The sequence below is a fragment of the Mirounga angustirostris genome, unplaced genomic scaffold, assembly GCF_029215605.1.
Source record: "Mirounga angustirostris isolate CCGP_5_RB_7025 unplaced genomic scaffold, mMirAng1.0.hap1 SCAF_2, whole genome shotgun sequence".
NCBI classification, from domain to species: domain Eukaryota; kingdom Metazoa; phylum Chordata; class Mammalia; order Carnivora; family Phocidae; genus Mirounga; species Mirounga angustirostris.
The window spans coordinates 5,097,731-5,120,117 of record NW_026991710.1 but is presented as its reverse complement, the minus strand read 5'-3'; the positions used below and the strand labels follow the sequence as shown (position 1 = coordinate 5,120,117).

Sequence of the window (22,387 nt, the reverse complement as noted above, 5' to 3'; positions counted from 1 at the left end):
AAAGAAACACACTTTATTTTTTTTAAAGATTTTATTTATTTATTTATTTATTTGAGAGAGAGAATGAGAGAGAGAGAGAGAGAGCACATGAGATGGGGGAGGGTCAGAGGGAGAAGTAGACTCCCTGCTGAGCAGGGAGCCCGATGCGGGACTCGATCCCGGGACTCCAGGATCATGACCTGAGCCGAAGGCAGTCGCTTAACCAACTGAGCCACCCAGGCACCCCAAGAAACACACTTTAAATATAAAGATTCCCACAGGTTGAATGCAAAAGGGTGGATGGTCTAAAAGAAGTTGGATTCCATGAAAACACTAAGGGAAAGAAACTGATGTGACTACTTCCATATCAGACGAAGTGCAATTTGGGCAAGAAGCGTGGGAGGTAATGAGGGGCATTTCATCATGATCAAAGAGTCAAGTCAGCAGGAAAACATAATTGTAAGTCTGCATGTATCTCATAAATAATATCCAGATATATGAATCAAAACTAACATAACCAGAAGAAGAAATACACAAATGCACATTCAGAGATTGCAAACATATCTGGGTAAATAACAAAGCAAACAGCTGGCCCGTCAGTAGATCTGATCAGCACAATTAACCAGCTTGGCCCCATCACAATACTCAACAACGGCAAACTATTCATTCTCTACAAGGACACCCAGGATATTTACCCAAATAGACCATAACCTGGTCAATAGAATAAATCTCAAATTCAAAAATAATTAAAATAATATAGTTATGGGCCCCTGGGTGGCTCAGTCGTTAAGCATCTGCCTTCGGCTCAGGTCATGATCCCAGGGTCCTGGGATCGAGTCCCACATCGGGCTCCCTGCTCGGCGGGAAGCCTGCTTCTCCCTCTCCCGCTCCCCCTGCTTGTGTTCCTGCTCTCGCTATGTCTCTGTCAAATAAATAAACAAAATCTTTAAAAAATTATAATATAGTTATGTTTTCTGACAACAGTGAAATAAAACTACAAATCAGGAACAAAAATATAACGAAAAAAATTCAGCAGGTGCTTGGAAATTCAGCAACACACTTCTAAATCACCCATGGGTGAAGAGAGACGTCACAGATGAAAACTAGAAAGTACTTTGAAGTGAACGGACATAAAAGCACAACATATCAAAATGTGCGGGATGTAGCTGAAACAGTGCTCAGAGAGACATGCAGAGATGTAAGTGCATAGATCACAAAAGAACAGCTGAAAATCAATGATCTAAGCTTTCAACACAGGAAGCAAAAAAAAAAAAAAAAAAAAACAGCTAACTAAATCAAAAGAAAGTGAAAGAAAGGGAAGAATGAAGGTATAAATGGAATCCAGGGAAATAAAATACATACAATGAAGAAAACTGACAAAACCCAAAGGGATCTTCTGAAATGACTGATAAAATTGCCAAGGGGCGGGGGGGGGGGGAGGGAGGGAAAGGGGGAGAGAGAGAGACTGGGAGAGAATGAATGAGGGGGTACAAAGGGCTCGACACTGAACATCTTAAAGACATCAAAGACCACAGTGAGAATATCATGAGCATTTCATCCTGGGATTCCTGAACAGCGAGAACCCTCCATACGTGTGGACAATGACTCAGGGAAGCCCATGTCTTGGCCAAATCACAGATGTGGTTAAGTGCAGAGCTAGGTTTGACCCCCGATTAAGTCCTAAGTCCCTGCTCTTTCCATCGTCCTTTTTAAGACCCAACACGGAGAATGACTGAGGTGTTAGCCAACCTATGGTGATAATCATATTGAAATGCATAAATGTATCAGGTCAACACATCGTGCACCTTAAGCTTATACAATGTTATATGTCAATTACATCTTAAAAAGAGAGAGAGAGAGACCCAATGGGCAGACTTAGGACTTGGACTGCTTGATAAACTCTTGGATCTGAAAACATGAGCTCTGATCTTGAAGTGCCAACACCGCCCCTCCGCTGTCCCACCCGATACCCAGCGGAACAGCCCAAGGAGGGGGGAGGGCTAGTGTCCCAGGTTGTGTGCAGGAACACAGGTGGCGAGTGCCCAGGTGGCAGTCCCAGCCCCGCCCCTCCTGCCGCATGACTGCCCGGTACTCAACATCCCTGTGCCCTCCTTCTCTGCTAAGTGGGGATGATGCAGTACCTCCCCCGAGGGCTGCCTGGGGAGCCTCCCCTGAGGAAAGGGGGTGGTCAGCAGTCTAGACAGCTAGCAAGAGGCCGAGGCAGCAGCTGTGTGTTATCAACCTACCTGGGGACCATTGCTTGGGGTGGTCGGAGCTTGCCCTGGGCCCACAGAACACCCTGGTCTTTCCTCCTCCTCTTCCAAATGTGCTTCTTTTACTCCTGCTCCATTGATGTGTCCTTGAGGGGCACTGGACACTTTGGCACCTCCCCGGACCAAGGACGGAGCGCCAGAATTGACATCGTATCTGGAATTCTCCATGACTAAGGAAGGCCCCATCCACCTGTCAGCTGGACCCGATTTCTCCTCCAAGGGCAGCCCGTGGGCTCTTGGGGTCAGTTGCCCTGAGAGCCGAGTCACCTGCACCCCCCTTTCCACAACGTTCCCCTTGTCCCCCTGCATCTTGCTTTCCCCCTGCAGACCCTCCTCTGCTCTCACCACGTGGCCCACCGCGGTGCTCGCCCCCACCGCAACTTCCATCTCCAGGACGCGGATCCTGTGCAGAAGGTGGGCATTCTCCCCCCTGAAGGCCCGGACCGTGTCTTCTATTCCCAGCACTACGCCCTTCATCAGCTCCTTGTAACCGACCCTGAGCTCCGAGATCAGTGCCTTGAGCTCCTGGTTTCCCAGGGTGACGCGCTCCATCACACCTTTGGATTTTCTGAGGCTCTCCCATGTGGCTTTATGAAGCTGGGCCATGTGACTTTTCAGCTTCTCATTCTCCTGTTCGAGCTCAGAAATTTTGCCATAACTTTTCCCATTGCAGTCTTCAAGGTCGGAAATGACCTGCCAGCATTGGTCCAGCTCCCCCTTTAAGTGAGAGATGTCCCCTAACAGTGTGCTGTTTTCCTGTTCAAGCATGGCGATCTTTGTCCCATTTCTGTCCCTCTCTTTTTCGAGGATGCGCAGTTTTCTACGGCATCTCTCTCGGTCGCCCCGAAGCTTGGCGTTGTCATGTAAAACCTGGCCTCTCTCTTTTTTCAGTCCAGAAATGAGCTGCTGGAACCTTCTCTTCTGCCTTTCAAGGGCTCTCGGTGGCCATTTCCGACCCAGCTCAGCAGGCCCCTCTGGACGCGGACTCACGTCATCCAAATCAGGCACCGTCCCAGGAAGAACCGCGCTGGCTCCCAAGGCCTCCGTCTCTCCTGGTCTAATCTCTTCACTAACCTCCCTGGGTTTGACTTCCCTGGCCAAACAAATATCCAAGCCCTGGTTTCCCAAAGCCTGCCGGGAGTAAGCCTTCCCCTGGCAGCGGGGCCATTTCCAAGGCAAGTTCCTGCTCTCTCCCGCTAGTGTGGAAGCTTGCGGCCACCGCCCCCCACCCTCAAGCTCCAGGATGGAGAGTTGCTGGAAACAAGCTTCCATCTCCTTTTCAAATTCGTCTAGTCTGAGCTCAGAACTGCCAGGTTCTTTGCTCAGAGCCCATGGGTTACTGGTGGATTCAGTCCCCTTGGGTGAAAAGGCCAATCCGGGAGCCGGTGTCAGACCTCCCTCTGCCACTAAGAAGAACATATCCTGGCCAGCATGTTCCACGGGGCCAGGCTCCTCCGGGACATCCCCATGGCCCAGACTGGACCCTTCTAGAGGCGATGCCTCTTCCTCCTTCTCTTGCCCTTCGTCCCCAGGGCTTTCCTCTTGCAGATGCAGAGCCTTTCCAGCCCACACAAGAGTTTCCTCCGTGCCCTGCCCTGCAAGGAGCTGAGCGCCGGCTGGAGACAGCCTCTGGGCACCCCGGGCCCTGGCTGTGGGGTGCTCTTCCTCCTCCTCTGATGAAAGCCCTCCCACACTCCCCCTCCTACTCAGGGGTTTGGGCCCCTCCGTTGACACTGAGACCTCCTGTAGAAGAGGCAGTGGGAGATTTGGCCTGGGCCAAGGGCAGGAGGCAGAGGCCTGGGTTTCTAAAGCCCCGTTCTCGATGCGCACGCCACCCCGCAAGTTCAGGTTCACTCGGCTTTCCTGACTTAGCTTGCTCCCGTCTCGGTGGACGTCTTCCTCCTTCCTGCCCCAGGCCTGCCTCGCCCCCTGCTCTTCCATTCTCCACTCTGGTCCTCCTCCGTCTTTCCAAGGGTCTTTCAGATCTCTGGGCCCTCTCCTGGGAAATTGCCGACTTGAAGTCTCTGGGGACTCCTGGCAGAGGGAGGCTTTGGGGCTCCTTGCCCAGTGATGATCCCGACGCGGCTGTCCTATGGCTCGGGCATCCAGCACCTGTTGCATTTGGGATTCTTGCGGAGAAGCCTCCTGGAGCAGCGGCAGCAGGGAAGAGGGGTCTCTGGCTGGCCCCCAGGGAGGGAGTGTGGACGTCTGCACCAGGAGAAAGGACCCCTGGGCCTGGGCAGCTGCTAGCCTCTGCCCCAAAATCCAGGCCAGCTCCACGGGGAGGGGTGAGCCATCTCTGTACTGCCCCGGGGGGCAGCCACAGAGGAGAAGGAGAGCCTGTTCATCCAAGCTAGGCTCAGCAGGAGTCGGCTAGGGACGGGAAGAGAAGAGAAGGTATGAAGCAGCCCCTTCCTCCGTTTAGCCCCCCACACCTCTGTGACCTCATCTCCTGATGCTCTTGGTGTTTCCTCACCTGGCCTTATAGGCCTCCCTAACATGTCGAGCCCAACACCACCCCAGGGCCTTTGCACCTGCTCTCCCCTCTGCCCAGAATCCTTCCCCGGATCCCCTCGTGGTTCACCCTCCATCCATTCAAATCTCCGCTCAGACGTTACTTCCTCCAGTAGCCCCCTGGTCATTTCACCACGCTGTGTGTTCCCCTTTACTACGCTCCCACCCTCTCACAGCCTGCTGTGTATCTGTGTGTGCACTGTCTCCCCCCTTTATCCCTGTGGTCCAACACATAGCCTCAGGCCACCAGCCATGTTTCAAGAGCTCAGAAGCTTGGGGTTCATGGCTCCCCTTCTGGACAGCACAGGCGTAGCACATTTCCATTGTCATGGAAGGCTTCAGTGGACAGGCGGTGTAGACGATCCGCTCCGAGGGCCAGGGCCCTGGGCCTAGACCAGTGCCAGGCCCCCAAGATGCATTTCATAGATATTTTAAACTATACTTTTACATACACTTCTTCAATACAAGTAATCCATTCTGTCTCCTCAAACCTCCCTCTCAATTATCTTCCAAACCCTTCTTTAGCCCCTTCTCCCACCTCCCACATGCAGTAGGGCTGGCCAGACCCGGCTGGCACCCCGGGGCACACGGGAAGCCTCCAGCCTCACCGGTCCACAGTCAGATCCTGTGACGTCTTCCGGGGACTCATCCGTGGTCTCCAGACCTGGCACCAAAACAGAGGGTCCTTGTCCAGTCCCGACGCATCCCCAGGAGCAGCGGCCCCCAGAGGGCTGGCCTGGGAGGCGAGAAGACCCCAGGAGCTAATGAGACCCTCCTGGGAGTCTTGTCACAACTGCCACTAGCGACTGAGCCCCCAGCTCTTGGGATGACCTGGCACTTCTCACTGACTCAAGGCGCTCAAGCCCCAGAGGCGGCCTAAGGATCACCACCACCTGCCAGGTAAGGAGACCACGGCTCGGAGACCGGGAATGACTGTCCTCTGACACACAGTGGACTGGGTCTGGAAGCCACCTTTGCCGACCACGAAGCTCACACAGGTGGCAAATCCCATGACACCTCCCTCAACCCGGGCACCCTCAGGGTCCCACAGGGTCCTAAATCCCCTGCCTCCAGCCCCGCCTGCACGGCAGGCATGCAGAAAGGAGCTGGTCTTGGCTTCACCACCAGACGGGCCCCTCCTTCTTCGCCGAGGACAAATTTGACCATGTGACTTGCCAGCTCTGTCCCCCAGAAACAGGATAGTGGGGGAATGACAGCTGTGTGGGTCAGCGGCACTGCTGGCTATAAATAACCCCCTCATCTCTAACCGCATTTGGCCTTGGCAGACTGTAAGTAAGCCACAGACTCCCAGTGGGACATCGTGGCTTTGGGGCTCCCCGAGTATAGTGGCTTTTGTCGCAGGGAATCCGGAAGCCGTGCCCAAGACTGTGATCAGAGACATTGGTTCCCATTAGGGACAAGTCAGGGACAAGGGGCTCCTCAGCCCCAGCAGCTCCCAGAAACCTCGCACCTGTCGCACACCTGAGCTGTCAGGGGTGGGGTGGGGATAGGATAGTCATCCCATGGCCTCCTGCAAAGAGCCCTCCTCCGAGACACCCGCCGCCCCACGCTGGCACGGGCGGTGAGGTGCTAACAGGAGTGAGCCTACCGGTCAGCTGAGCCCAAGTCAAGGGCCTTGTCATGGACGTTGCCGGCTCTAAGCCCACCTTCTCCAGCTGCGTGACATCAAGCAAGCAACACTACCTCTCTGAGCCTCAGCTTCCTGTCTGAAGAGCGGACAGTCCCCCCGTCCCCAGCCCCCGGCACATCGTCCTAGGTGAGCTAGCCTGCCAGCCGGTGTCCCTGCAGGTACCCCACACACCTGCAGAGCCCCTCGGCCCAGCGGCATGGGCGGAGCAGAAGGGGGCTTGCGGGCCTTGTCTTCTGCAGGCATCCCGTGCGTCCTCCCTGGCCGGGGACAGTGGTTCATCCTGAATACGGCTCAGAGCATCCTTGAGGAAGACACAGGAAGAGAGCTGTTGAGTGTCCTCACAGCGGAAGGGTTCCCTCCGAGCCCAGCCCAGCCCCAGCGACTCCAGGAGGGAGCCAGATCCCCACCCCTGCTGAGGAAAGCAGAGGGCACGCGGCCTGACCGTGGCCTTGTGCTCCTGGTCCTGCGGGCCAAACTCCCTCCTGCTAGCACCTCTCTGCTCAGCAGACAATGAGGCGCGGCAGCCCATTCTCTGGGGAGCTGGTCTGTCCAGCCAAGATGCGTCTGGGCCCCCCAGAGGGGCACCACAGGCTCCCAGGTCCCTCTCCTTCCTCTGGGTCCCATACAGCAGAGGCAGGGGTCTGCCCAGGGGCTCCGGGCGGACCTGTCCCTCAACCGTCAACAAGTCCCCAGTGCTGCAGTCGGGTGTCTCCGGGCGGCGCCCCCTCCCCCTGGCCTCTCCCAAAAGGCAAGCCTGGTGTGCAGGGAGGAGCCTCCCTGAGCCGGCTCCCACCCTGCAGAGCATTATTTAGGGACAGCTCAGCTCTGACCCATCGTCCACCAGGGGCTAGGGACGAGTCTGGGGAAGACCCCCCTGCCCCTTCTAGCCAGGTTCTAATGGGTGTTATTTGCTTCCCTCGCTGCCTCCCCCACTAGACCGTGAGTCCTTCAGGCCTTCAACATGGCTTCACCTGGTCTGCACCCCCACCTTAGCCCGACACACATTAGGTGCTTAATAAATGTTTGATAGTTAGATGGAAAGGCAGAACCTGCAGAAAGACAGGTGCTCAGCACTTACTCAGGAAGCATTTATTAGGCTCTGACTGTGTGTCAGGTGCTATTCTAGGTGAGGGGAGAAAACAGAAGTGAATAAGTAACATCTGTCCATCCCCTTCTCACCTGCCCCCCAGCTCCTCATCTGCTTTCAGCAGAGCCCTGCATCGACTCCCAGCTAGGCCTCCTTCTTCCCCCGCCCCCCAGTCCTGCTCGCAGCGCCAGGGAGCCCTCCTGGCATGCACTCTCCCACCTACAAGGCGTCCCTTGGCTCCCCCCCAGTCTGGGATGAGTTCAATGCTGGAGTGGGGTACTGTAGGCCATCCATGGGCTGCCAGGGGTGCCCCTGATGCTCCTCACTCGGGTTTCTGCTCATGGCAGCCTCCCTGCCCCTCCCCACCCTGGTTCGTGCCTGCCTCTGCACCTCTGCATATGCTGTTCCTTCTGCCTGGATGGCACGTCTTCCTAGGAAGGATGTGGATTGCCTGCACCTCACTCTCTGCCCCTCCCTTCCATACCCCACTCAGCATCAGAGCAATCCCACTGAAACAGAAACAGGATCAGGTGGTTCCCCTGTTTCCAACCTCTGAAGCTTCCCACTATACGGAAAGAGAAAACCCCTGCCCGGGGACATTGCCCCCACCCTCCTTCTGCTCCTTAAAGAGACCCTGCTCCCCCCCATGTCAGAGCCCTGTACCCCCAGTGCCTGCTGTCTGCCTCTCTTTCTGCCCCTCTGCCCAGCTAACCAGCTCCCCTCTGGGCTCAGCTTAAAGGCCAAATCCTCAACAAGGCCTTCCCTGGTCCTCCCCCAAATTAAGTCCACTCTCTCCCTCAAGCATCTCCTCCTAACGCTGAGTTTGGGACCTTCCCGTTGTCTGTGTCATGTCCAGCATCCTCACAGACCAGGAATCTCAACCCTGGCTGCACCGTAGAATCACCCAGAAGCTTGTAACGGTCACAAAGCAGGGCCTCAGCCCACAGCCCCTGCAGCCAGACGGGCCTGGGTACCAGCATCGTGCTGTGGGCGCCAGGCCCGCTGACCCGCGGTGCCTGATGCCGCCTCTTGCATGGATCCGCCTGCTTCCCGCGTGATCAGAATGAAGCACTTCTGCCAGTGTCTTATGGGCACCACTGGAAAGAGGCAGAGAAGGGAAGTGGAGGAGAGAGAGGGCAGAAGAGAAAGGAATGAGAGGAAGAGGAGGGAACCAGATGGAGAATGGGAGAAACAGAAACTCCGCTTGGAAGCCAGCAGGAGAGCGACAGCAAGGAGGACAAAGGAGCGGGCCAAGGAGAGCTGGGAGGGCAGCATCAGAGACCAACTCTGCCGCACCAGTCTATGCTGTTCGGATTTCCTTCCGATGCCCAAGCTGACTTCAGCTTGGTTCCACAAATACTTCCTGAGCATCAGCTAAGGGACAGGCCCTGTTCCGGAGCTGGGGATACCACCACGGATAAAACTCAGAACCCCTGCCTCGGGGAGGTGACCTGATGGGGAGGAGGGGCCATCATAGAAGACGATGCTACCCCCCTTCATGTGACAAGTGACAAAATCACTGCTCAGAGAGGGAGAGTGACTTGTCCGAGATCACACAGCACACGGGATGGGAGAACAGAACCAGAGCGCAGGTCTTGAACTGGATCCGGGCTTTCTCTCACCCTGTCGACCCCTCTCTGCTCAGTCTGGTCAACCCTTCCTGCCCTCCTTTACTCATGGGAGCAGTGACCCCCAATTTCACAGCAATTTAGCTTTCATGTGCAATTATTTTGAAAGATAAGCAAAAAGAAGAACATGAGGAATACAGAGCAATCCAGACACAAACATGATCCATGTGTTAGAATATACCCTTTTGGGGCGCCTGGGTGGCTCAGTTGGTTAAGAGACTGCCTTCGGCTCAGGTCAGGATCCTGGAGTCCCGGGATCGAGTCCCACATTGGGCTCCCTACTCGGCAGGGAGTCTGCTTCTCCCTCTGACCTTCCCCCCTCTCATGTTCTCCCTCTCTCTCTAATAAATAAATTTTTTAAAAATCAAAAAAAAAAAAGAATATACCCTTCCGGGCTTTCTTCTTTGCAGAGACATTTAAATTCTTCCAAAAGTCTGTTTCTACAGAATGTCCATTTTTGCTTTGTGCATTTCTCATGTGATGATATCGAAGGACCATCTCCCCACAAGTTCCTCTGTAAAGTGGTGTTTTATAGCCGTCTAATAGCTGTTGACGTATGGAACGCCTTCACTTACAAAGACCGTTCCTTCTCATGGGACATTTAGGTAGTTTCCAATGTTCACCAACTATAAACAGTGCCGAGGTGCCTTTAACATCTGACAAATATTCAGAATAGAACAGAATCTCGAGCTTTCCCATATTTATTTTGGAACACATTTGATATCTCTGCATAAGGCCACTAACCATTCTTATTTCCTTGTACATTACTTGTACCTTTGTGGCTTTGCTACGTTATTTTTTTGACATCACTCACCTGTGTGAAAGCCCTCGATATCAAGTGTGCAAGAGTCACCTCTGAACAGACGCAGAGTGAGCCAGGAGGGGCCGCCTGGGACCTGCCCAACAAGGAAACGATTCTCGTAACCGCCACCAGGGGTCGCTCCGCACACACGTCCGTAATCCCGACGCTACGGTCACCAGGAGCAGGATCTCAGCTCGGGCACGACAGCCTGACGCTGGCATTTGTAAGTGTGTGACCTGCCCTCTCCCTGCACAAGCCTCCCTCTAGGCCAGGCCACGGTCCCTGGGCTGTGCCCTGCCGCAGCAGTCTGCAGACCAAGTCTCCACTGCCGCACCTGTCCGTCTCCCCTATAAGCTTTCAAAGAGCGGGCTCACCCTTCCAGCCCCGGTGCCCGCACACTGCCCGCGACATGGCAGGTACTCAGGGCACGCTCGCTAGAAAGTGGACGCATCCGCAGGCAGGCCCTTCTTGTCTTGCAAACCACAGTCCTTTTAAATTTCCTTTCACCCACACCCTGAGCAGAAACCCCCTCCCCGGACAGCTCCCCAGGCCAGGCGTTGTCCCTGCCGTGGCCCGTTCCTTCAGGACCTGAGTCCCGAGTGATCTGCTCTGGAAACTGGCAAGTTGTGATCCCAGGCAAGTCATGTGCCTCCCCTGGACTGTGGGGTGGGTACAAGGAGGCAGATCCCTGCCTGGCTACCTCAGCACTGATGAGATCCTGTTTGGAAAAGTGCTTGTAAATACGAAGCAAGTAAACCATCTTCCCATGATGATAACATCACCATAACTCACACCTCGACGCCCAGCGGGAGTCATCAGACATATCCAATGGGCCGCTGCGTGGGCGGGGGCGACGGGGGCTCCCTGATGATTTGTAATGGTTTTCTATCCGATGCACACCTCCCCAGGGCTAGACACTGCTCCAGGTTTCCTGGTTTCTAGGCCTTCCTCCAGCACCGCCATTGTGAGGCGTCCCCTCGCTGGAAGGTTCCATTTGCCATGGACAGCGGAGCAAATATTCACACACTCGTGCAATGTTCTCAGAACTCTGCCTACAGTTTCTCAGGTGTTCGGTTCTACACCAAGACCCGGAAGGGCACCGGCAATTTTGTTATCAATAGGCTCTAGCATTTAAATTTGAAATCTCAGCTACACGTCCCCGCGAGCTAGTAACTGGCTGGCACTTTACATCTCCCCAGCAGCCCTTTCTTGTCCTCTTGCTCTCAAGATGGCCCTTTTAGACTCCAAAATGCTCCAAGTCAGGACTGTCACAGCCCTCTGAGAGTAAGACAGAACCTGGCAGACTGTCACACCCCATGGTCCTGGGTCCAGCCCCCATTCTAAATGCCAGGGCCCCCAGCAGTGACCCACAGGCTGTCAGTCCCCTTCCTCAGCCCCACGCCCTGCACTCAGATTGTTTGGTCATCCTGTGTAGGCGGGGGGTCTGTCTTGGGCACTTTCCAGTCCCTGTACCCAGCTAAAAAGCCCAAGCCAAGCGTAGGCACCAAGTGAGCACCCATGAGATGCTAATTACTAAGCCCCTGACCAGTATGCGCTGGAGGGGCACCACGAGCCCCACCACTTTGTATCTCTGTGACCCTGGGCAGGTCATGAGCCTCTCTGTGCCCCTACTTCCTCATCTGTGAAATGAGAATAAAATAGTGCCTCCCTCCGAAGATTGTGGATGGGCTAAATCAGTGACAGATATAGAGCCCAGAAAACAGTGTCTGGCACAAAGATGCTCTAGTGAGTGTTGGGGATCGTCAGCATCCACCCACACAAAGCTGGTGAAGGAGCACATGTTCCTACCATCAAGGGACTGGAACCCACAGTTTACCGCCATGCGGGTCTTCATAACTTTCATCCAGAGGGACACTTGTCACGGGTTGAATGGTGTCCCCCAGAATTCCCAAGTTAAAGCCTTAATCTCCAGAATCTCAGAATGTGACCTGATTTGGAAATGGGGTCTTTGCAGATGCAATTAGTTACAATGAGGTCCATTCGTGTGACCGATGTCCTTATGAAAAGGGGACACTGGGCACAGAGACAGACGTGCAGACAGGGAAGACACTGGGAAGACACAGGAAGAAGATGGCTTACACCAGCCCAGGAGAGGGGCTGGAACAGACCCTCCCACAAAGTCTCAGAGAGAACCAACCCTGCCGACACCTTGACTTTGGACTTCAAGTTCCAGAACTGCTGTTCAAACCACTCAGCTCATGGTCCTTCATTACAGCAGCCCCAATAAATGACCATTTCCATCTATCATGGTTTATCTTCCAGAATTACAATAAGGTGCCAATATTAAATGTACACTGGTTTCCTTTTATCTGATGGATAGAACGGAGGAAGAATGAATAGATCACACAGAAGAGAAACAAGAGCATAAAGTAATTTTTTTAAATGGCCACAGGGAAACTCATTATCAATATGATTTAAGCAGAGAGACACCGTAGAGCATTTAAAATTCTAGTTAATTTGAAATAGAAAAATTTGACTTTTTTTTGTTAGTTTGTTTAACTAGTAGTCTTCTTTGGGTAAGGTTGCTCACTGATTGCTCCTTAAATGTAAACTGACCTGGTGGAAAGAAGCAGGATCTTGATCTCTTGGGAGGGGCTGAGTTAACTCTCTCTTTTCAGGAAGGCAGGCTGGTGCAGGAGAAACAGAGCACTTTGGACTCCCATCAAATCTGGATCAAGTTCCAGTTCTGTTCCCTACTAGCTGTGTGACAACAGATCTGAGCCTCGATTTCCTTACATGCGGGGTGGGGATACCAATAGCGCCCACCTCATAGTCTTCTTGAGCATTAAATGAAATAATGCCTTTGAAAACTCCCAGGAGGGTGCTGAGCACAGAGCAGGAATATCTTAAACATTAGTTTTTACTCTTCTGTCAGTCAAATGAAAAAACAGAGGTCCAATCTGCCCTTGCTTGCAGATCTTAAGAAACTTGCCCAAAGTCACACAGCTAGTAAGTAAGAGAACCAGAAGGGGACCCAACCCTGTGTGTTTTCCACTGCTAGTCTTGGGGACCTTCTGTGTGTTGATGGTGTGGGCTACAAAGACCCATCAGACACAGACCCTGCCCTCAAGGAGCTCACAGTCTGACGGAGGAGAAATGAAGATGCACATACAGCACCGTCGGCAGGGAACCATCTCCACCTTTGGGGCTGTGCGGGAGGTGGGAGAGGGGCCGTCACCTTCGACGGAGGGGATGGACTGGGAAGACTTCACGGGCACATGGCAGTTACACAATAGTGCACACCCAAAGGGGCTCATCTGGCACGGGGCCTGGCACACAGCGGGGACTCTAACTGCTGGAGAGATGGATGGACAGGAGGGAGCGGATGATAAGGGGTAAAGGGTAGCTGGTTGGCTCCCTGTAGAGTGGCTGGATGGAGGGATAGACGGGCAGGTGGTAGGGTGAACGAGATGGTGGAGGGTAGGTAGACAAGCAGATGGATGGATATGCAAACAAGTGGGTGGTCCGCGGTGGACAGGTGGATGGGTGGATGAGAAGGTGGACAGATGGCTAGTGGGGTGACTGCACTGAAGGATGGGTAGGTGAAGGTGTATGACTAGCTGTGCATTTAGGTGGGTAGGTGACTGATGGAACCAGGATGGATGGATGGGGCTGCTGGGGTTGGATGAGTGGATGAAGAGGAAGACTGGGGAATGAGGAGCTGGTGATTAACACGTGGCTGTAGGCTAAAGTTAGAGAAAAATCAAAAAATCACTGGCGCCCTGGGTTGCGGCCACTTACCGGGCTGCAGGGACCAGCAGCGGCGGCACTGCGCGCTCTCTCCCCCAGGGCCTGGGCCCCCAGCGCCTCGCGCAGGCTCTGGTTTTGCTGGGCGAGGTCCTCCACCTGGCCCTGCAGGCCGATCTCCGACAGCTTGAGCTCATAGACGCAGCAGCGCAGATCCTCCAGCTGCCCGCGGAGCCGGCGCTCGGTGGCGCGCTGCTCCCGAAGCCGGCGCTCCGCCTCGTCCCGCTCGCGCTCGCCACGCTCCGCCCGCGTCTGCAGGGCGCGCAGCTCCGCGGCCTCCCCGGGGTCGCCCCGGAGGCCGGCCGTGCCGAGGGGGCGGGGGCGGGGGCTGCCCGGGGCCGGGGCGTCCAGCTCAGCCAACAGGAGGCCAGCCGCGCGACAGAGGCGCCGCACGTCCCGCTCCAGCCGCTGCACTTGCTGCCGCAGGCCGCGCTCCTGCTCGCGCAACAGGCCCAGCTGGAGCCGCTGGGTCCGCCGGCCCCGCTCCAGGGCCGCCGCCTGCCGCCCCAGCGCCTCGTCCTTGCGCCGCAGCCGCTCCCGCAGCCGCCGGGCCGCGCGCTCCTTCTCCAGAACCTACAAGTTGGCGGTGGATGAGGGCGTCAGGAAGCCAGCCCCCGACACACTGTCGCTCACACTGTCTTTATTTTAAACTTCCATGTTTTGTGCATGGGGTTTTTTTTTCATGCATTATTTTTTGCATTAAAATATTGCATCAAATATTATTTATTTCATTACTGAATTTTTTGGCGCCCACGCAGATTTTGCAGGGGAGGAGTGCCTCCCCCACCTCACCCTCCTAGGAGCCCTGCACCCGGGAGCTCCCTGGGTCCTTGCAAGGAAACTGTGCTGGGCCACGTGGGCATCAGCTGGTGCACACGGAGAGAGCCGCACCAGTGGTTTCAGTACTGAATACCTCCACACCAGTTTGTAAAGAACTGTGGCCTGGACCCATCTGAGTTTCCCCACGTCCACCCAGGACCTCCCAGATCTCTCCATTTCCCTAACCCTAATGGGTTAATGCCTGACCCTGCTAAGGTCAGCCGGCCCTGGCTTCTGGCTGGTGAGACACTGCACGCAGCTGTTCCTTATTGTGCATACCCCCAAGCACTGGGCACTGTCACTAACCCCTTGGGACGCTCAGAAGCGGCTAGCACAGTATCGCTGTGCTACAGGTCACTACGGCCAGGATTCGAACCTCCGTGTATCTGACTCAAGGCTTTTTCTCAAGGTCTGGACAACACATCTCTCTGTTCTTGGACCCAGCCCTCTGCCAGCCCTGGAGCTGTAAGCTGGACCAGGGTGACCCAGCCAGGGTGAAAACGGGAGTCCCTGCCCAATTCCACGAGGGTGGCACTGTCTCCATGTTAAGCTCTGTCTCAGGCCCTAGTGCGTGCCGAGAGCTGGCCACTGCTGTGGCCCAGGAGAGCTTACAGAAGACAGCACAGAGCACAGTAGAAGAGGTAAGCCCGGGGACGGCTCGGCAGACTTTGTCTGACAGCTTGTTCTTGGGGGATGTGGGGCAGATGAAGCTGGAGTCCGATTCCCTGGCAGGAAAACTGCTCCCAGCTATCCCGAAACAGCTCCATCACCGATTGGTCTGTCTTTATCGGCTTTCAGAACGACCACAGGTCACTACAGAAACAAGGTCACTTTGCATACGCAAATGCTTTCCTGGGAACAGGACAAGAGGGCAAAACTGCCACTCGGCAAATATCAGGTACACAAGGCAGAAAAAAACTCATCCATGCACTCCTATAAAACTTGCTCTGAAACGTGGACATTACTAGAGGTTCAGGGCTGTAGCTGGGCCAAGTGGTCTCGGAGGGACCCTGAACAGGCACCCCCACCCCTCTGAACTTGTGCCCCTCATCTGGAAGTGGGGTTTCCTGATAGGTCTTCCCAGGAGTGTAGAGATCACATGACACGCTAATAAGGACATGCGTTCCGAAGAGGCCATAGCATCCTACAGACCTGCTGGTCCCGCGGTGCCTCTGAGCCCCCCGACAGCATTGTCCCTGCTCCCACCCTCGTCCTCTGTCTCCCATTCACGCTGGGAACATCTCGTGACTGCAAGGGGCTGTGGCTGAGGCCCCTTGGAAATCCTACATGGATATAGGGCATGGCCCAACACATCTTTATTGAAGTATTTTCCACGGAGAGATTACATCCTTTGTGGTGGGATCCCATACAATGCCACTACCTCTCAGGGGACACCTCCTCTCAGGACACAGATGAGAGCATGCTGGGGGGGCAGGGGAGGACATTAACGGTACTTTCTGCAGCCGGACTTCAATGCAGAGGGGAGAATGCACTTGCATGTCTCCCTGGCGTCTCGAAGACGAATTTCAATTTAAATGAGCTCCTTATCTTTCCACGCTCCACATCCTGTCTCTGTTCACCCCTTTCCTGCTCTTTTGACTGCTCCCCGCTCTGAGAAAATACTTTCCCCCCGTGTCCTATGACACGCACACATGTGCCATGGAAAGAGAAGTTTCACGAAACAGCACTCCTTGTATACTAATGCCCTTTCTTATTTCCTAGTTGATTCCGTTTTTAAGATGCTGGTTGCAACACGGACCTCATCTCACAACCCACAAGCGGGCGTCCACCTGCAGTTTGACGGTCGCTGTTGGGCTGTCCAGGGGGGTGGGGTGGGGGAGGCTCTGAGAGCCGCATGCAGCCGTCCTGGGAGCCTGTCATTTCTGCCTCTGCAGTATTCCCCAAGTGTGCCCTACCTCCAGCCTTCATCATCTCCCCTGGAATCTTGCAATAAAGGCTAATATTTATGAAAGCAGCTGGTATTATTTACTGTTACTGTTGTGAGTGTTTTACACATACTAACTCAATTAGCCCACACAACGACCCTAGTCGGTTGGTACTATATCATTCCCATTTCACAGAGGAGGAAACTGAGACCCAGAAAGGCTAAATCACTTGCCCCAGGTCACACAGCCAGGCAGCGTCAGAGTTAAGGTTTGGCATGACTCACTGCTTGTCCAAAGCACTAACTTGTCGCCGTGCCTCCACCATCTCTCTCTCTCTCTCTTTCCCAGGCAATTAGAATAATTTCCCCAAAACCCTGTCCTGAGCCTCTCCTGCTAAAGTCCCCTAAAGCCTGCTCCTCATTGCAGTCAATATTTGGTCCACACCGTGGTCCTGGCAACCTGGCCCCTCTGGAAGCCTCCTGTCTCGCCAATGCCCTCTCTACGGCCACACCCTCTGCTCTGGCTCCAGTATGTTCTCCCACACTCCCGTGCCTGTGCACAGGCTGTTGTCCACACCTCACACGCCCTTCCCGTGAGGGCCAACTCAGTTGGCTCAGTTCTCTGTAGATCCCCTCTACCCCCCGACTCCATGCACACACACTGTGCCTGCACCTTCCCCCCGGCCCCTGGCATCCAATTGGGGAGTTACTTGTCTCCTATCCACGCCCCCACCTGCATGCCGGCTCCTGAGAGCAGGGACCCTACATCAGTCATCAGCTTGTCTCTAGGCCTGAGCTGGCTTCCCTGGGGCCAGGCACAAGGGCCACAGAAATGAACCTCTGGCCAAAGCTCCCAGTGAGGGCACGGCCCCTGCAGGTCACCCAATGCTCTCACCAACCCCCTTCCCCCGCAGCGGATCCCACCCGGAACCCTGGTGAGCCAGGCAGGGCGGGATGCGGATCCCATTGTACAGATGGAGCAGTTGAGGCCCTTGCCCCAGGTGCCGCAGCCCCTGCCTGCACAGTTGGAATCAAGACCCCTCTAAGCCCCCTGGCTGGGATCTCCCAGCACCCCACCACCACTACCCACCATTGTCTTTGCTCAGCTGCAGCTGCCGCCTCCTCCAAGCACATGGGGCCACCCTGCTGGGTCAAGAAACAAGGTCTGGAAAGAAGAGGGGACATGGTACCTGGCTGGCCAGCTCCCCCAGCAAGGCTTGCAGCTTCTCCTGGGCTTGGGCAGCGGCGCTCCTTTCCTGTGCCACGTGGGCGCTCAGCGGCGCCACCGTCCGGAGGAGGTGTCTTCCTGAGAGCTCCAGCTCCTGGGTTCTGCGGCACGGAAGCAGGAAGGTGCTTACTCAGGAGGCCGTGAAAAGGGCCTAACATTTTCACTGACACTGAGGCCAACCTTTTTTTTTTTTGGTTCATTTGGCCAATTTGAAATTCTGACAAAATCACATTTTGTGAAACATTCATACATATGTAAGATGATTTAGAATACTTCAAAGGTATCTATGGAATAATAATGCACCATGCATCAGGAATCTTAAGACTGTTCTCCCTAAGCCGGTAATCCCAAGTTCAGGTGAAACCAACAAAGAACTGAGCCAGAGACACGTGGCCTAAGAGCTTCATCTGTGTTGTTTCAGTCAAGCCTCACATTACCAGCTTGCGGGTGAGTTCCCTTACCCTTACTTCACACACCAGAAAACTGAGGATCAGAGAGGCCAGGCAACTTGCCCGAGGTCACACAGCATTCTCGAGCCCAGACCATCTGACTCCTGAACTCATACTTTTAACACTATGCTCCATTGCCTCCCATCTGAGCTACGCTCTTCCGAATCTCTTCCAAGGAAATGATTGAAATTCAGAAAAAAGTTTCCGCAATTAAAATCACTAATCTTTGTATTACTTACAGAAGAGAGAAGGTGGAAACAGCCTCATAGTTAGGGACGGCCAAGCCACATGAAGCCTTTTCTTATCCTGGGGGAATGTTGAGCACACCTTCACTCCTCGGCCCGAGTCCACACAGGGGGGCCCGCTGCCCCAAGACACATTCTGCCTCCCTGGGTCAGGCCCTAGCTCTGCTTCCTGACTCTGCCACCAACCAGCCATGAGGCCTTCACTGGGCTTGCTCCCCACCCTGACCCATAGTCTCCTTATCTGTAAAATAGAGGTCATTGTACCTAGCTCGGAGCGTTATTGTGGAGATTGAATGAAACGTTGCATGATGATCAATAATAAGGCCAAGAGTCTCCTCTCTTGCTCTAGTTCTGAGGCCCTGAGGAAGACTCGTGTAAGTGACAGAAGGAAGTGTGTCTTTTGTGATCAAGTTCCTTCTAAACTGAACTGAGGAGTGGTCCCAGGTTATAAACCCCAGGTTTATAAGCAAGCTGAGCCCCTGCTTGCTTATAAAACGTGGTGATATCTGAAAGGGACAAGAAAAGCCTCTCTTTTCAGTTTTAGGACTTTGGCCTCCAGCACTATAAGACGATGCACGTATGTTGCTTTAAGCCACCAAGTTTGCAGTATTTTGTTTTCACAGCCCTCGGGAACTGATACGCTCACAAATAGGAAATAGGTGATGAAGTACCATTTTTCATGGATTAACGACCAGTTAAACAAACATTAAGACGCAGTGCTGCAGAGTGCTATGAAGCCAGGAGACCCCACCAGGGCAGCAGGAAAAATGGCTGGCTGCTATCACCACCCTGGGCAGGCCACCTGGGTTCAAGTCCGAGCCCCCCGACGTGGCTGGATGTGTGCGTGACCGTGGAGAGGTCACTTAACTGCCCTGCGTCTTCATTTCCCCATCTATAAATTGAGGATAACGCTATCATCTGACTTGGGGTATTGTTTTAAGGATTAAATACGTGAATATGTAAACAAACATGTAAACCATGCCTGGAACCGAGTAAACACTCAAGTGTAGAGCTACTGATAAATCTGTGGCATTTAGGTTGGAGATGAATACACATGATTGCTAGGGTAGTGAAGATGGGAGTGGGTTTTCTTTCTCAAATTTCTAACTACACTGTTTATTCTTTTTATCATAAATACTTTTTTAAAGATTTTTATTTATTTCAGGGGAGGGAGGAGCAGAGGGAGAAAGAAACTCAAGCAGATGCTGTGCTGAGCATAGAGCTCCACATGGGGCTCGATCTCACGACCCTGGGATCACAACCTGAGCTGAAACCGAGAGTCAGGCGCTTAACCGACTGCACCACCCAGGCGCCCCATAATAAATACTTTAGAATTTTAACCCTTTCATCAAAGTGAACCCCAATGTACACTACTAACCTTTACCATACCCTGGCGAGATGACACCCATGGTGAAATTAACCCATTGTGCATTCAAACCCTGGCTTCCCCTCTTAGTGACCCTGGATAACGCAGTCCATCCTCCCCGCCCCAGCTCCCCTCATGCAGGATAGTGTGGCCCACCTTCCGAGAACAGAGGACACAGCCCACATTTCCCCACAGGCAGGTCCAGGATGCTCCCTTCCAGAGCGGCCTCACCCCGGGCCCCAGCCCCAGAGGCCCCCTCCCCTCCATTGCTCATGGTACCCCTAGGGCTCTCCTTGCATAGAGGGGTCTCCACTGGTAAGGGTTTCCCACCATTGTCCCCGGGCTCGATGACTTTCCGGTTTTCACTGCCAGTCTTTCCAGAGAAAGATTTAAATCCACAACCACGTGGGGTTACAGTGCAGCTCTCTCCAGGGCTGGGAGGCCCTTCCTTCCCTGGGTCGCAACCCCCAGGATTTATGTTATGGGCTGATTTGTGTCCCCTCAAATTCGCATATTGAAATCCTACCCTCCAGGACCTCAGAATGTGACCGTATTTGGAGACGGGGCCTTTACAAAGGTAGTTGAGTTAAAATAAGGTCATCTGGGTGGGCCCGGATCCAATCTGATGGGGATCCTTACAAGAAGCGGGGATTAGGACACAGACACGCACAGAGGGATGACCACGTGAGGACACAGGGAGAAGGCAGCTGTCTACACACCACGGAGAGAGGCCTCAGAAGGAACCAACCTGCCCACACCTTGAACTTGGACTTCCAGCCTCCAGGACTGTGAGATAGTACAGTTCTGTTAAGTCCCCCAGTCTATGGTACTCTGTTAAAGCAGCCTGAGCAAACTGACATAACTCAGCACATGATTCTGGGGTGGGCTAGTGCAGGTGGTAGAATGAGTGAGAACGAATGAATGAATGAACAGGGCATGAATGAATGAATGAATGGACAATCACATAAAGTAACAAAACAACTTTTCTGATATGTGAATTTCTTCCTGTAAAAAGTCTTACAAAGAGGAAAAAGATAAAAAGCACATGTAAATACACATTTAATGACTTGCCTTCATTAAAATGAAGGAAAATACAAAAAATGGTGAAGTCCCAGACAAATCCAAGAAACTTGGCTGCTGGGATCGTGGTAAGCCTGTCTGGATGGATCCCAGGCATTACCGTCCTGCAATTCCATGGTGGATTTCTCCCCTGACATGCATGCAGGACCCCACCTCACTCTGCTGGCCTCAGGATCAGGTAATGGTCATGAACGAGCATGGGCCTGGAGGACCTGGGCTCACATGCCAACCTCTGGACCCCATCGCTTCCACCAGGAGAACAGTACCCAAGTCAGGAAGGTCAGCAGTGAGAAATAAGCAGAGAGAGTCTGCTGTAATAACAGAAGAGCTAAAAGGCCAGACAGAGAGGACCGGCAACCCAGAGATAAGCCACTGACAGGCACCCTTCCTGCCCCTGTGGCCAGAGGGACATGCAGGGAGGAGGCAGTGATATTGGGCCCAGGAGCCAGCCACCAGGTGGGGAGGACCAGAGAGGAGCCCAAAAGCATGGCTGGGTCGCTGTGGGATGTCACCCCTAGCAGGAGAGGGGAAACCCTGGTCTCTCTCTTCCTCCTCCCTTCGGTGCCTTCCACTGGCTGGACCCCCATGGAAGCTGGAGCTCAGGAGCCTGGGACACGGTGCGGGCTCAGCCCCTGACCTGCGGAGCAGAGGACAGGACAGGACGGAGGAGGAACCAGAGGTGGGGCTGCCCCGGGCATCCGCATCCTCAGCCTCAAAAGCAATTCAACACACTGATCTAAGCCCATTAGGATGCCCAGGATTCGCTAAATACACCAAGAGGAGGTGCAAACACCGTATTTACCTGCTCCTCAGCCTGGCCTTGGACATCACGGACTTGTCCACAGTTGCCAAGAGCTTTCGCTTGGAGGATTCCAGCTGCTTCCTGAGCGCGCCCGTATCCACTTCTGGGCTTCCGGCTGCTTCGTCCGCAGGACGGCCCCGCTCCTCACCACTGTCCTCTGAGTCCTGAAATACCCAGCAAGTGTCGATCTTCACATCAACGTTCATTATGTCAAGCCCATCACTGCTGGGCACTCTGACAACGTAGCTGAAGCTTTTCTCAGTCCGTCCCGTAGCCGTGGGCTCCATCCCATACAAAGCTCCCGGGTCAGGACTTCGTGACATTAAGTAGATTTTCAACACTGACTCTCTGGAGATCTCGAGATGTCCGCAGGGCCTTCAGATTGCGCAGGAGAATAACCTTTGAGGAGGGTAAGAACAGGTGAATTATTCACGAGTGGGCCTTGGGTTTCATTCACACGCATCATACAATATGAATGAACGCCTCTCGGTTTACAAGCTGGCATGCCACCCAAAGCAAGAAAACATCGCAGAAAGGTCACTTGGAATTAAATGCTTAATGATGTGCACAGAGAGGTAAGATGAAATTTCCAGGCAGGACCATCAGAAATATAAATTCTCGGCTGTGCAGCTCAAGTTTCACCCTCCTATATGAGTGAATGAAACTCTATGCTTCCTCTCTGAGGATCGGAAACATTAATCAGGGACCTAGGGCTAGTGCTGCACTCTGAGTATCGCCTGAGATCTCGGTCACATCACCCTAGCTGGTCCAGCTGTGCCAGTAACCCTAGGAGGTGAGCATTATCAAACCC

General features: G+C 53.9%; 1 protein-coding gene across 1 annotated transcript in view; it reads right to left on the bottom strand.

Annotated features, from left to right (window-relative positions):
• The window catches only part of CUNH4orf50 (chromosome unknown C4orf50 homolog), a 46,475-nt gene extending 24,612 nt beyond the window's left edge, over positions 1-21,863 (bottom strand). Inside the window, 7 exon segments of the mRNA XM_045881828.2 lie at positions 2,226-4,625; positions 5,375-5,502; positions 5,605-5,659; positions 13,697-14,263; positions 16,712-16,740; positions 17,590-17,735; positions 21,577-21,863. Of these exon segments, the coding sequence (XP_045737784.2) occupies positions 2,226-4,625; positions 5,375-5,502; positions 5,605-5,659; positions 13,697-14,263; positions 16,712-16,740; positions 17,590-17,735; positions 21,577-21,863 (3,612 nt within the window).
• Positions 21,864-22,387: the final 524 nt, after the last annotated feature.